Source organism: Chrysemys picta, chromosome 6 (genome assembly GCF_011386835.1).
Source record: "Chrysemys picta bellii isolate R12L10 chromosome 6, ASM1138683v2, whole genome shotgun sequence".
Lineage (NCBI taxonomy): Eukaryota > Metazoa > Chordata > Testudines > Emydidae > Chrysemys > Chrysemys picta.
The window spans coordinates 13151218-13165206 of record NC_088796.1 but is presented as its reverse complement, the minus strand read 5'-3'; the positions used below and the strand labels follow the sequence as shown (position 1 = coordinate 13165206).

The 13989-nt window shown below is 49.8% G+C and overlaps 1 protein-coding gene across 2 annotated transcripts in view; it reads left to right on the top strand.

Annotated features, from left to right (window-relative positions):
• The window catches only part of LOXHD1 (lipoxygenase homology PLAT domains 1), a 297140-nt gene that overhangs the window by 146185 nt on the left and 136966 nt on the right, over positions 1–13989 (top strand). For both annotated transcript variants that reach the window (XM_065549964.1, XM_008166053.4), the window contains exons 18-19: positions 8766–8901; positions 12812–12966. In XM_065549964.1, the coding sequence (XP_065406036.1) occupies positions 8766–8901; positions 12812–12966 (291 nt within the window). The remainder of the gene's footprint in view (positions 1–8765; positions 8902–12811; positions 12967–13989) is intronic.

The following is a 13989-nucleotide window of genomic DNA, read 5'->3' as shown; positions in this document are numbered from 1 at the left end:
TGCTTTCAGTATGCAGTGGACTGGTATTAGGAGTCTGAATTGGCATCTCCGTTTACAAGAGTGTGGTTCTGCTGTGCAACGGTGAGGATCAGGATCTGGGGAGTCTGCATGGAAGGTGCACACGCTCTGCATATTCCAGAGCACAGCTCCACTGGGGCATCCCTGCACACCTTTGTCTAACCCAGCTGTGGGGGATACCAAGAGAGAAGAGGGAGCATGGCTGGTGGATAGGCTGCTACAAAGGCCCACTGAATATTGTCCCCATCTGAGTAGGGATGCAGGTGCTGCAGGAGATACCATAACCTTTAGACTGCAGTAGTAGCTAGAGATTGACTTCTATTGGTGTTTCATGGGCTTTGGGAGAGGATTCCTTCTCCTCTCAGCTCCATGTCAGTTCCTCACTCCCACCCCCACCCCCCCCACCCCCCACCCCCAGTATTCAGCCCAGTCACTTTGGCTGTCGGGTTGCAAGAAAACTTACCCTCAGAAATGGGAACTGTTTCCAAGTCCTTTGTTTAATCTGAGCTTATTACCGAGGAAGTTTTGGTGCTGTGCTCAGATCCTGACGGCGGGAGGGTAGAAAGGAGTGCCCCTCATTGCCCAGCAGTGAACAGCTCAGCCCACTGATTGTCCCCACACTGAGTCCTATGCAGTCTTCCTCCACTTGGGGAATATTGGCCCTGATTCTGAGACCCTGGAGTAAGGTGTTCAAAGCAAGGAGAACATTGTGTATGGGTGTGTCAGAATCCTAAGGCCTCCCAACTGATCGGCAATGGATCCTAATTCCCGCCAAGTCAGAGGTCCTGGATTTCACACATAATTATTCTATCACTAGCCAGTCTGAGGACTAGAAGCTAGCCCAGTCTTCGTTGCAGGGGACTAAGATTTCAGGATGGATTTGGGTCTCCTGATGCTTCATGAAGATGACACGTTGGGTAGCAAGTGTGGAAAGGAAGGTGTGTAGATCAGCCCGCTCTTGTAGCATTTACTGTGAAAAGTAAACCAAGTGTAGCGCCCCTCTCCACCCGGGGGCCAATCTGCTGACAGGTTTTGATGGACAGGTCTGGGTTCTTCTGGATCCCGCCACCCACTCAGCAGGGAGTATCTTCTTTATTTTTTCCTATGAATTTATTTGGTGGTGCCTCCACCCCCCTCACTCCTTCCTGGCAGGATCACCAACCAGTACAGCTTGGGAGGAAAACTTTAACCACAGGGTAATCCCAACTTACTTGCCAGATAGTTGGAGACTTCCAAGAAATATCACAAACACATATAATATATTCAACACAATAATTATATTAAATAGGAGACAAATATAACAGGGTAAAACACTATTTTTAGGGTCACCGGTGCCCACTCTGATAAAACCTGTGACTTTACTTTGTTGGGGCCCTTGATGACCTATGACCACAAAATTCTTCTCTGCAGTGGTCTAGCAGTGTGGCTGACGGGGTTCAGTACAGCCCAAAGGACTCACAAGTAAGAGAAGGTGGTAAATCCCTCCACAGGTTTAATATGCAGCAGGTTATAAAATCCCCAAACCCTCACTCCCTGGCTTGAGGACACAGTTCAGGGAGTAGGGGGTCCCCAAAACAAATTCCCTGACTGACTAACTAGAAGATGGTGTACTCACAAACTCCCTGAATGATCCTCAGGTTCAGAGATGACTCTGGACTCCTCAGTCACTGCAGAGGGGCTGATCTCTGCTGGCAGGGATGCTCTTCAGGCAGGAATCAGGCTGCTTCGGTCCCAGGATTTCGCCTCACCACGAAGGGGTGCAGGGCTCAAGGTGCAGATTACACAACTGTACTAACATCCAAACTGTAGCCTCCTAGCCCAGCAGCCAGACACACACACGGAGCAGGCAGCAGCCCTGGCCTAGCAGACAGAGCAGAGCTGACCATGTGGTGACCGGTCTCACCTAGGGAGCTGGAGGGCTAACTCTAGGGTTACCATATCTAATAAATAAAAAAAGAGGACCCTCCACGGGCCCTAGCCCTGCCCATTTCCCCACCCTAGCCCCGCCCCAACTCCGCCCCTTCCCGCCCTAACTCCGCCCCTCCTCCCTTCCACTCCCAGCCACGGGGAAAGGGCTGCCCCAGCGCTGCCGGCTTCACGGTTTGCCGGGCAGCCCCCAGACCCTGCGCCCCCGGCCGGCGCTTCCCCAGCACAGCTGAAGCCCGGGAGGGGAAGCGCCCAGCCAGGGGCGCAGGGTCTGGAGGCTGCCCGGCAAACCGTGAAGCCGGTAGCGCTCGGGCTTTGGGCAGCCCCTATGCCTCCGGACCCTGCGCCCCCAGCTGAGCACTTCCCCTCCCGGGCTCCGGCGGCGCAGGGTCTGGAGGCATGGGGGCTGCCCGAAGCCGGTAGCGCTCGGGCAGCCCGGCTCTTAAACAGAGCCGAAGAGTCGGGGAGGAGCAGAGCCGCCGCGGCTGGGCAGCCCCCCGTGCCTCCGGACCCTGCGCCGCCGGAGCCCGGGAGGGGAAATGCCCGGCTGGGGGCGCAGGGTCTGGAGGCACGGGGGCTGCCCGAAGCCAGTAGCGCTCGGGCAGCCCGGCTCTTAAACAGAGCCGAAGAGGAGCAGAGCCTCCAGCCGCGGCGGCTCTGCTCCTCCCCGACTCTTCGGCTCTGTTTAAGAGCCGCGCTGCCCGAGCGCTACCGGCTTCGGGCAGCCCCCGTGCCTCCGGATCCTGCACCACCGGAGCCCGGGAGGGGAAGTGCCCGGCCGGCAGCTGGGGTCCGGAGGCAAGGGGGCTGCCTGAAGCCCATAGCGCTCGGGCAGCTCGGCTCTTAAACAGAGCCGAAGAGTCAGGGGAGGAGCAGAGCTGCCATTTTCCCAGACGTGTTCGGCTTTTTGGCAATTCCCCCCGGACGGGGGTTTGACTGCTGAAAAGCCGGACATGTCCGGGGAAAAAGAGGACGTATGGTAACCCTAGCTAACTCAGCCTGGCTGGGGATGTTTCCGAACAAAACTCTACAAACTGGGAGTCAACAGTGGAGAGGGAAAAGCCCAGCTGAGGGATCTTGCTTTCAGGTCTCTAGAGGCCTGTTCTCAGGGGGAACCCTGAATGCAGGCCTGGGACTCACCAGCTCCCCACACAGCCAGTCCTGCCCCGGCCCTGGCTGGCTCCAGACTAACTCAAAAAATGGCTTCTCCCCTTTCCTGAACTCCCTGGGAGGGGCATCTCACTCCCTATTGGTTGCCGGGCAAACTGAGTTTGCCTTGGCTCCCACCTCCCTACCAGGGACAGTGCCTCTCCCTGAGTTGCCAGCAGACAGAGCCCCAGGAATCTAGGTAATCTCCTGGGGGGGTTACACAAGGAATAGTAATGGGGGCAGGAGGCCAACGGTCTAATATTCCCGTCGAGTGCAGTCACTGCAGGAGATGAGAGGGATGGGAAATGGCAGCAGCAAACAGCCTGGACTTCAGTGCCTAAAGGGTACATCCTTGCTCCCCGTCTTACACAGACAACTATATTTCGCCCGTTGCCTGTCGTATAGATGTGCTTTCCTGGGGCTCTCAGACACATTATCTTCTGCAGCAGGACCAGCAAGCAAGTGCCTTCCCAGCCTGTTTTGGCTGATTGTAAAGAGAAAAAGATTCCTAACAGCCAGAGCTGGGAGAGTATGACGCAGTCTCCCAACGGATAATGCTGGAAGCCCCATGCTTCAGTCATTTACCTCTTCAGTGAAGGAAACAGTGGAGACTCTGCTGTAGAGGGCACCCCTGTCCTGTCTGGGGGGATAAACGATAACCTACTGAAAAATCTTTACTCGTTTCTTATTTCTCTTGCTCAGCCAGCACCAGTTCTCTTTGTTACTTAGCCAGCAGGAAAATGTTCTTGCGAAGCAGGGTCTAGTTTGTTTCTCCATTACTTTGACACTGATTATGATGCTGTCAGCCTTTCCCTAGGTCTGGAGGCATGGAGTTCATCCCTAAGCTTTATTCTCTCAGCCGAAAAATGCAGGCCACCAGACCAGCTCCGGATCACTTGGAAGATTGTGCCTAAGAAAACATTCATTTCATGCTACAGCCGTAAAGACCAGTGATTCGCCATTTACCGTTTAATAAGGTCACATTGTTTATTCTTTAGTATCGCTGATGCAATTGGGCTGGTCTCTGCCCTCTTTCACCCCGAGGAAGCTGTACAAGCATAGGCAGGTTCTAGTTGAGCTAGTAAACTGTGACATGTTACAGATGCATGCTAGCTCTGAAGATACATCCAGAATTATTCGTGCTTCATGAGCCTTCACTTGCTATCGCTTTTTCTCCTGAAGGAGGGGATGATGCCCTACTGAGGAGGAATCCCCACTTTGTCGCTCTCAGAGGACTCCATTCACTCCCTTCCCTGCCTTTTGCGAGCAATAAGTGGGGCTGGTGTGGGAATATATCATCTTTATATCAGATGGAATGGTCTTGTCTTGCTCCCTCCAGGACACTCCCTTATTTAAGTGAGGGAGCTCTTGAGTAACCGCAGTGGGAAGCTAGGAATGTTTAGAATGGGTTCTGGATAGTTATGTATTCAGTTCTCCATCACAAGGGCAAGGAACACGCCATGGGGAATTATGGGATTCCAGAGGACCCTCAGCTAGTTGCCTGAAGATAATTATTGGACTCCGGGAAATGACATGTTCCCACAATAGATTTATCTCGGTGTGCCGTTCTTTGGAGCGCAAGCCACAAATGCAGCCTCTTTGTGGAGCACCAGAAAGAATCTGGCGGTCACCAGGATTCACTAGAGCTGGTGGGACCATTTTTCATGGGAACATTTCTACATCTAGTGGAACTGAGATGTCTATCCTGGCTTCTGCCCCAGAGTCTGTATGTTACCATGCCTGGTTTTGGCATGTTGCTTCACCATAGCACCACTCAACTCAGCATGTATGAAGTTGGCAGCACCACTGAAACTTTCTACTGTAGGGTTTCATACGGGCATCCATCACTGTAGTATCTGAGTGCCTCCAAAGTCAAATTAATTGGCATGGCAAGGTCCATACTGGAGTTCATGGAGTTTCCAGCTCCTCCTCTTCCCTAATAGGAAGATCCGTGTCGGGTAACTTTTTGCGGGAAGGGTGGAAGGTTGAGGATTTTTTTCACATGGGGATTGTTGTTATAACTGTCATTCTGGTCAGTCTTTATCAAACAGAGAAGTCTTGCAGCGTGTTCAGATTCTGGGTGTCCAGTCTTCTCTGGTAGTTTGTTCCATAGCTACAGAGGGTCCTGTGGCACCTTTGAGACTAACAGAAGTACTGGGAGCATAAGCTTTCGTGGGTAAAGTGAGGTTCTTACCCACGAAAGCTTATGCTCCCAGTACTTCTGTTAGTCTCAAAGGTGCCACAGGACCCTCTGTTGCTTTTTACAGATTCAGACTAACACGGCTACCCCTCTGATACTTGTTCCATAGCTGTTTCCCTTGACCAAGAACACCATATTTCCAGCTCTCTCACACTTCTTCCTGGCTTTATGATCTGCATTGTCTCAGTAGAGTGCAGCTGTCTTGGCCATTTGTAGATGATGATGCAGTCTCTAAGGCTAGGTCTATACTACCCGCCTGAATCGGCGGGTAGAAATCGATCTCTCGGGGATCTGATTATCGCATCTCGTCGGGACGCGACAATTGATCCCCAAATCGACGCTCTTACTCCACCAGCGGACATGGGAGTAAGCGCCGTCGACGGGGAGCCGCGGAGGTCAATTTTGCCGCCGTCCTCACAGCGGGGTAAGTCAGCTCCGATAGGTCGAATTCAGCTACGCTATTCGCATAGCTGAATTTGCGTATCTTAAATCGACCCCGCCCTGTAGTGAAGACCTGCCCTAATATAACTGGGACCTAAACTACTAATAATGATCAAGGTCCTGAACTGGAAGTGGAAACAGACTGCGAGCCCGTGGAGGGACTGGAGCAGAGTGGCCTAGTCCATGGAGAAGCCAGGCCTCTACATTTTATACAAGCTGGAGCCTTTGTGTTGTTTTTGTCTTCAAGTTCAGGTACAGGTGAATTGCAGTAACCAGGCCTGGAGGTGACAAATGCGTAGATTGCCATGGTGATGTCCTTGTCTGGGAGGAAGGGGAGGCATTTCTTAGCAAGCTGGACATGGGGAAAAAATTGTTTTTGTTACTGATGCTATGTGATCCTCTAGGGTATCGTGATGTGTGAAACAAGACCCCAAGGTCCCAGATCACATTCTGATGAGCAGGGATGAAGGGGTGTACGCCTGCAATGGAAGATGAGGACAGTCTCCCAGCATGTTCTTCAAAGTGTTTAACCCTATTGACCTGGTCACTTTGGTCTTGCCGGATTGAGTGTGAGCCTACTACTTTTTATCCAGGAGATGATCTTTTCCAGGCTTGTGGCATCATAGTAGCAATAGGACTAGTATGCAGATGGTGCTTCCTTCCCCTGTGCCATGTGGCCTTGGGAAAAGATTGCAGAGAGCAGCCAACCAGAGATTCTAGCTGGGAGGGCCAGAAGCAGCCAAAGCAGGGACCTCTGGATCTTAGACATTCAGAGCAGTTTTAACTGGACTTTCTCCTCCCTGTGCTAATTGGCTGGTTGTTCCAACCTTCCCCCACTCCCTCACAGTCCCTTGACCTCAGCTCTAGTCCACATCTGTCCCCCTTACTCTCTCCTTCTCTGCCCCATTCCCTTTGCCCCCTTCCTTTCCTTTTCTTTCTGTTTAGCTGATCCCCTCCTAACTAACCCCCTTTACCCCTCCCAAAATAGTGGAACTAATATGTTGATTATTATTATTTATTTATTTGTATTGCCATAGCACCTGCAAGCCCCACTCATGGACCAGGACCCCATTGCGCCAGGCGTTGTACAAACACAGAACACAAAAACAGAGCTTACAGTCTAAGTCTAAATAAAAGACGTGAGACAACAGATGGATACAGACAGACAAATGGGGGAATACAAGGAAACAAGGAGGCAGTATTAGTCAGCATGGTAGGCAGTGGTTTCAGCACACCAGCCACCTAATTGTTGTCAAGTTTTGTGTAGGCCTTACGGCAAAGGAGAGTTTTAAGGAGGTTTTGAAGCTCCTGCCAAGTGGTGGGGAGGGGAGGAAGTTCTGAAGAAAGCACAAAGGTGCTTGTTTGACAATATAACAAATGGGCGATGGAGGCTGGCGTCATGGGCTGATTGGAGGCGGGAGTCAAACTTTCGATACTGGATGAGAGATGATAGGTAGGGTGAGGTCAGGTCATAAAAGTCACAGAATGTGAAAACAAGTAGCTTATGTTTGATGTGATAGAGAAGGGGGAGCCAGTGGAGGGATGCCAAGAGAGGGTGACAATGTCAAAGTGATGGGCTAGGAAAATGATCTTTGCAGCAACATTCTGAATGGATATGAACATGGCAAGATTACATTTGTCCAGGTCAGAGAAAGGGCTGTTGCCGTAATCATGACACAAGATGATGAGAGCCTGGACAAGAACTTAAGCTGTTGTGGAAGGACAGGAAAGGCCGTATTTTAGCAATGTTATGCTGAAAGAATCAGCAAGATTTAGACGTAGCCTGGATATGAGGACTTAATGAGAGGTCCTACTTGAAGATGACACCCAGGTTACAGGCATGAGCGGCAGGCAGAATGGTGTTGTCTGTGGTGATTGAGAAAGGAGATAGCAGGGAGGGCTTTGGAGGGAAGATGAAGAGCTCTGAGATGATGGGAGCCATGTTTTAGCTATGTTTTCCCGCCATCACATTGTTCACTCTGCTTGTGTTTTATACTCTTACCCTCACTCTGTGTCTTCTTGTCTATTGACATTGAAAGATCTTAAGGACAGAGACCATCTACTACTCTGTGTTTGTACTGCACCTAGCACAATGGGGCCTCGTTCTTGGTTGGCCCTTAAGCACTATGTAATAAACACAATTAGGTCATGTGGGTTGCACATTTGTCAATGAAACCATGTAGAAAATGCTGAGGACAGCAGGTCACAACATTTCTTATTCCATGAGGCTGCTGGGCTGGGAGGTCTTCACACTGAAAGATGGGCTGGACTAACGGAGGGGGAGAAAAGCTACTCAGGGAAAATGGGATTTTTTTCCTTCCAAATTCGGAGTGTCAGTTGTACTTTTAATAGTTATCCTCATTATTTCTTAGTAAAGATGAGCCCAAGCTGCAAAGTCCAGATGGCTTTTTCCATGTCGGCCCTTCAGCACTGGACATTATTTTGATCACCAAGCCACCACCCTCTCTCCATTCATATCTCTCCTCCAGACTCACTTCTTCCTGATACACAATCCAACAATAATAGATACATTTAAACAAAAATCCCAGTCATTCCACACAGGGTATCCTGCCTGTTCTGCGTCTTTCTGTTTTGAACTTGCAATCTCCTCAGGGCATAGATTATCTGTATGTTATCTCTATGTTGTCTGTATAGCGCTGGGCATAGTGTGAGCACATAAGAAATTCTGAATAATAACGAGCTTGATCAAAACTTTTTTCTAAGTTTTTTTGGGGGAGGGCAGATGTGATTGAATCAATGGCTTTGCCTTCAGGAGGGTGGAGAAGGAAAGGAATGAAAAGGAATCAGATCTGACAGACGTTAGTCTCTTTGTTCAATGTCCTAATTCTGGAAGGTGCTCATATACCCCAGTGATGAGCATAGTAGGCGAACCTGAATAGGCTCTCTAATTATTAATACTTATTCCTTCGTCGCTCTGAACCTACCCTTCCTCCCCTGGCAGAGCTCATTGGGAGCTTGTCATTTTTGTTTTTAAGCCTGCGAACTCATGTGGTGTTTCGGTTTAATTAAGATAACTCTGCTGAAAACGCTGACAAAAGAGAAATATACGTTCAACTGTGGCCGTTGGCTGGATGTAAATGAAGACGACAATGAGATCATCAGGGAGCTCCCTGCAGAGGGACCTCTAGTGACTGAAGTCATGCCAGGTAAGAATCAAGGATTCCTTATAGAGGCTTGTTTAGTGACTGAATAGAAATAAATCCTCTTTGTTTCAGTGATGCACAGATAGACCTGTGCAATTCAATTAGCCTCTTTTTTTGGCAGTGATTTTCCTACGGGATTTTATTTTTGCACCATTAGCTGCACAAAGTGTTTGAAATTGTAGGCTCTGTTTTGAGCTGACTTAACAGTAGAGATGGGAAAGATCAGGCCAGAACACAGTTGTTCCTTAAAGTGTATTTTCTTTCTACTTATGCAATTTCCAGTCCATTTTTAAATGGAAAGTATAAGATTTGAATGTGTGTGTGTCTATATAAAAATATTTAAATGCTTCACTGAAATGGTGTCTAAAAAGTTTTGTAAAGATATATACACCAAAAGGGTATACACTATATTTTTATCTATACACACAAGGAAATGGGCACCTTTCGTTACATGCAAGTACTCAAATATATGTTTATCACCTTTAGCTTTAATGAAGGAGCTTAACAGGACTCCGTTTATTCAAGAAGAATTCCATCCTATTGCTTTTAGAACTGAATCACTGAGTACAACCTCTCAACTGTATTTCAGAAGCATTAAACTTACTTAACAGAGACTTTCTGTGAGGGGGGGAGGATACTGCACATCTACTTGCTGTGGGGTTTCCTGCACCTTCTTGCACCTCTGTAACATCTGGTGCTGGTCAGTGTTGGAGACAGGACACTGGACTATCTGGACCATTGCATGAGTCTGTTCTCATATGGAAATTCTTGAGAACTCAGTGATCTGTAAGCATGAAGAATAATTGTAATTGCAAATGTTATTAAAATGTCACACTGGGTTTTGAAATTTATTTTTAATCAGCTATGAAGAGGAGGCCTGAGTTAAAAAAGTTTATTTGTTAGGGAACACCGGCTGATGCTGTTTTAGTTCTACTGTTCAGCCAAGTTTCAGGCTTGAGCATTTAATGTGCCTAAACTTGCATTTAGATATCTAAGGGCTAGATTATGAAAGACTCTACTCAGAGTAGTTATCAATGGTTCACTGTCAAACTGGGAGGATGGATCTAGTGGGGTCCTGATAGGATTTAGTCCTGAGTCTGGTACTATTCAATATTTTCATTAATGACTTGGATAACAGAGTGATGTGTATGCTTATAAAATTTGTGGGTGACACCAAGCTGGGAGGGGTTGCAAGCACTTTGGAAGATTCAAAATGATCTTGATAAATTGGAGAACTGGTCTGAAATCAATAAGCTGAAATGCTATTAAATGAAAAATACTACACTTAGGAAGTGTGATCGGCGTCGGCCCACCTACCCGCTAGGGGGCGGTGGGGAGCTACAAGGTCACTGGCTGGCCTGGGTCACGCCTCCGTCAGCGGGGAATTAGCGGCGGGGCGGCCGCCAGCCAGAGTCTGTAGCGCGCCCCTCAGGCAGGGGAGCGCCAGCAAAGGTGAGTAGCGTGCCCCTCAGGCAGGGGGGCGCCGGCAAAGGTCAGTAGCGTGCCCCTCAGGCAGGGGGGCGCCGGCAAAGGTCAGTAGCGCACCCCTCAGGCAGGGGAGCGCCGGCAAAGGTCAGTAGCGCACCCCTCGGGCAGGGGAGCGCCGGCAAAGGTCAGTAGCGCGCCCCTCGGGCAGGGGAGCGCCGGCAAAGGTCAGTAGCGCGCCCTTCGGGCAGGGGAGCGCCGGCAAAGGTCAGTAGCGCGCCCCTCGGGCAGGGGAGCGCCGGCAAAAGTCCCGGCGTGGCTCGGCCGGGTAGGGGAACGCAGGCCCACCCTACACCACTGCGTTCCAGCCCAGGGCCCTGACAGTGGCAGGATGAGGGTCCCGCCACTGGATCAGCGGGGTCCTTCCGCAATACAGACTCACCACTGTGCAGCTCTGTCCCTGGGCTACTTCCTACCCGATTGCTCGTCCGAATCCCTCTGGTCCCGCCGGTGCGTCGGGGTAGTCCGCTGTTGGCAGCTCCAGCTCCCCCTCAGGCTCAGGCTCCTCCAGCTCCTCTGGGTACTCGGCTGCTGGCCGCTCCAGCTCCCCCTCCGGCTCCTCCAGTTCCTCTGGGTACTCGGCAGCGGGCAGTCCTGGCAGCCCCAGTCCGTCCTCCAGGTGAGGTCTCCACTGGTCCAGGGCCTCCCCTGGCGTGGCAGCAGGGTCTGAAGGGAGCAGCCCGTGGTCTGCGTCTGCCTCCCTCCCTGGTGCTGCTCTAACTGAGCTAAGGGCCCCGCCCTTTATACTTCCTGTTCCACCCCTCCCCTTCCGAGGGGTGGAGCGAGCTTGGGCTGGCCCTGCCCACTCAGGCTGAGGGAAAGGCCCTTTACCCTCAGGTTCGGAGGGCAGCCACCCTGGCTCCCTACAGAAGGAAAAATCCAATGCATAAATATAAAATGGTGAATAACTGGCTAGGCAGCGGTAGAGCAGAAGAGGATCTGGGGGGGTTATAGAGGATCACAAATTCAAAATGCGTCAACAGCATGATGCTGCTGTGGAAAAGACAAATGTCATTCTGGAATTTATTAACAGTAGTATCACATATAAGACATGGGAGATGATTGTTCCACTCTACTCAGCACTGGTGAGGCCTCAGCTGGAGTACTGTGCCCAGTTGCGGGCACCACACTTTAAGAAAGAAGTGAACAAGCCAGAGAGAGTCGAAAGGAGAGCAACAAAAATTGAAAGAGGGTTAGAAAACATGGAAAGTTGAAAGAATCAGGCACGTTTAGAGAAGAGAAGGCTGAAGGGAGATTTGATATGATTTCAAATATGTAGAGGATTGTTATAAATAGGATTGTGATCAATTGTGCTCCATATCCACTGAGGGTAGGACAAGAAGTAATCAGCTCAGTTTGCAGCAAGGGAGATTTAGGTTGGATATTAGGGGGGAAAAGACTTTTAAATTCGAAGGATAGTTAAGCACTGGAACAAGTCTCTTAGGGCTGGTCCACACTAACCCCCCAGTTCGAACTAAGATACGCAACTTCAGCTACGTGAATAACGTAGCTGAAGTCGAAGTATCTTAGTTCGAACTACAAGGTACTTACCGCGGGTCCACACACGGCAGGCAGGCTCCCCCGTCGACTCCGCGTACTCCTCTCGCGGAGCAGGAGTACCGGCGTCGACGGCGAGCACCTCCAGGATCGATTTATCGCGTCTAGACAAGTTGCGATAAATTGATCCCAGAAGATCAATTGCTTACCGCCGAACCCGGAGGTAAGTATAGACGTACCCTTAGTCTCCTGTACAGCTGCACGAGATGGGCTGCTTTGTCCCTTTATTACCTTTCAGTGGGGATGATGATGTCTACCTGCCTCACAGGGATTGTTGTACGAATTGATTACTTTGCAAACTCTTGCAAGGTGCCGAGCTTCATGTAGCTCAGTAGCAATTGTACTGCATACAGGTGAGTGAGTTTGTTTGCACCTCTCTTTGGTTAGTTTTGAAAATCTGTTGTTACAGTCTCGGGCTCTAACTAGCTCACATGTATCTTCTCGAGCGCTTCCAGGTCACTCCTGTAGCTGGTTGGCTGGCTTGCAAAGAATGGGAAAAAATAGAAAGGAAGCCTAAAGCTGGATTCTCTCTTTCTAAAACGTATTAGTCTGTTTATTGGTGGGTTTGAAGTCTCTTCGCCCTGAAGCTCTTTCTCAAGTTTGCAACCAACTTTCCCATCTGAATGCTTTGGTAGCGTGCAAGAAAGGGAAACCAGAACTGGTATTTATACTTCGTTTTCCCCCCCTTTTTTCTGTAGCAATGTACTGACTTGCGGCATTCGTAAAGTAAAAGTCAATACATCAGCAAAATTACAAAGTGAAAGTTTGAGCTGTGAATCAGAATGTTTGGAATTAATTATGGAAAATGAAATACATTTCAATTGCAATAAATTGCATTCTGAAGTTGCTTTATTAATTTGTGTCTTCCCAGTGATAAAGTACCGGGTGACCGTCTGCACCGGGACAGTAAGCGGAAGCGGAACAGACGCCAATGTCTTCGTCAATCTCATTGGGGACCAGGGAGATACTGGGGAACGTATCCTCTTCAACAGCATAAACACCATGAATAAATTTGAGAAAGGCAGTGTAAGTTGGCACCATGGCTCCTTAAGCCTGTCTGAGCATGCTGCTTAAAACGTGCGATGGTTGGCAACTCGCTGAGCTCCTTTGGCAATGGGGTTGGGGGAATGTAGTTTCTAGGACTGTTTAAAACGTTGTCGATACCATCTTGAATCACAGGAGCTACATGTTGCACTGAGGCATAGGAGCAGCTGCAACCTCAGGAGATTCAGCTGCAAGCTTGGCACTGATACTCCTTGGGACAGTGGGGGTCAGTGGAAATCATGTGCATGGCAGAGGTGTCCTGATAGGTTTGAGTGGAGAGGGTTAGGTGAGGAGGATGGCAAGAAGGAGGAGTGCCCTTTGCTTGACAATGTCTGGATGTGCATGGTCTGGCCACCCCAGAAGAAAGACAGGAGGCAATGGATGTGGAGTACCTGGTAACCAATTGTACAGTGCAGGTCATCATCCTTTCCTTAATCATTTCCACATGATCCCCAACTAAGTCCCAGTTATCCTGCTGCTGGGACCCCACCGCCCTCTTCTCATAAGAGGGGTAAGGGCGCTATAAAAGGCGGGTGAGTCCAGCTCCCACTGTATGAGACACAGGAACCCCAATCCCCTCTTACTCAGCTCCCTTAAGGGACACTTTCCATCATATTCTTTTCCAATCTATTTCATCCGATAACCATGGTCCCTTCCATACTGAATACCTGCCCTGGACATCCACCACAACTTTTACATACTCAGTGGCATTAGTTGCATGCCCCTGCTCCACCTCACATGGTCTCAGACCTGCTGTGGGGAAGGTGAGAAAACCCACCCTGCCTTGGCCAATCTGGCAGTGAGGAAAAAATTCCTTCCCAGCGCCCCAAGGAAAAGGGCAACTAGTGTAATGCCCACAGTGGGTCAAGAGAGGGACTGGTCCTTTTGCTATGTGAGCCTGATGCAGGTAAAAAATGGCCTCCCCAGGGCTGCATGGGATATAAATACCCCTAGCCTCCACTCTTCTGGTCAGCAGGAAGGGCAGAGCAGTTACCTTCTTCTGAC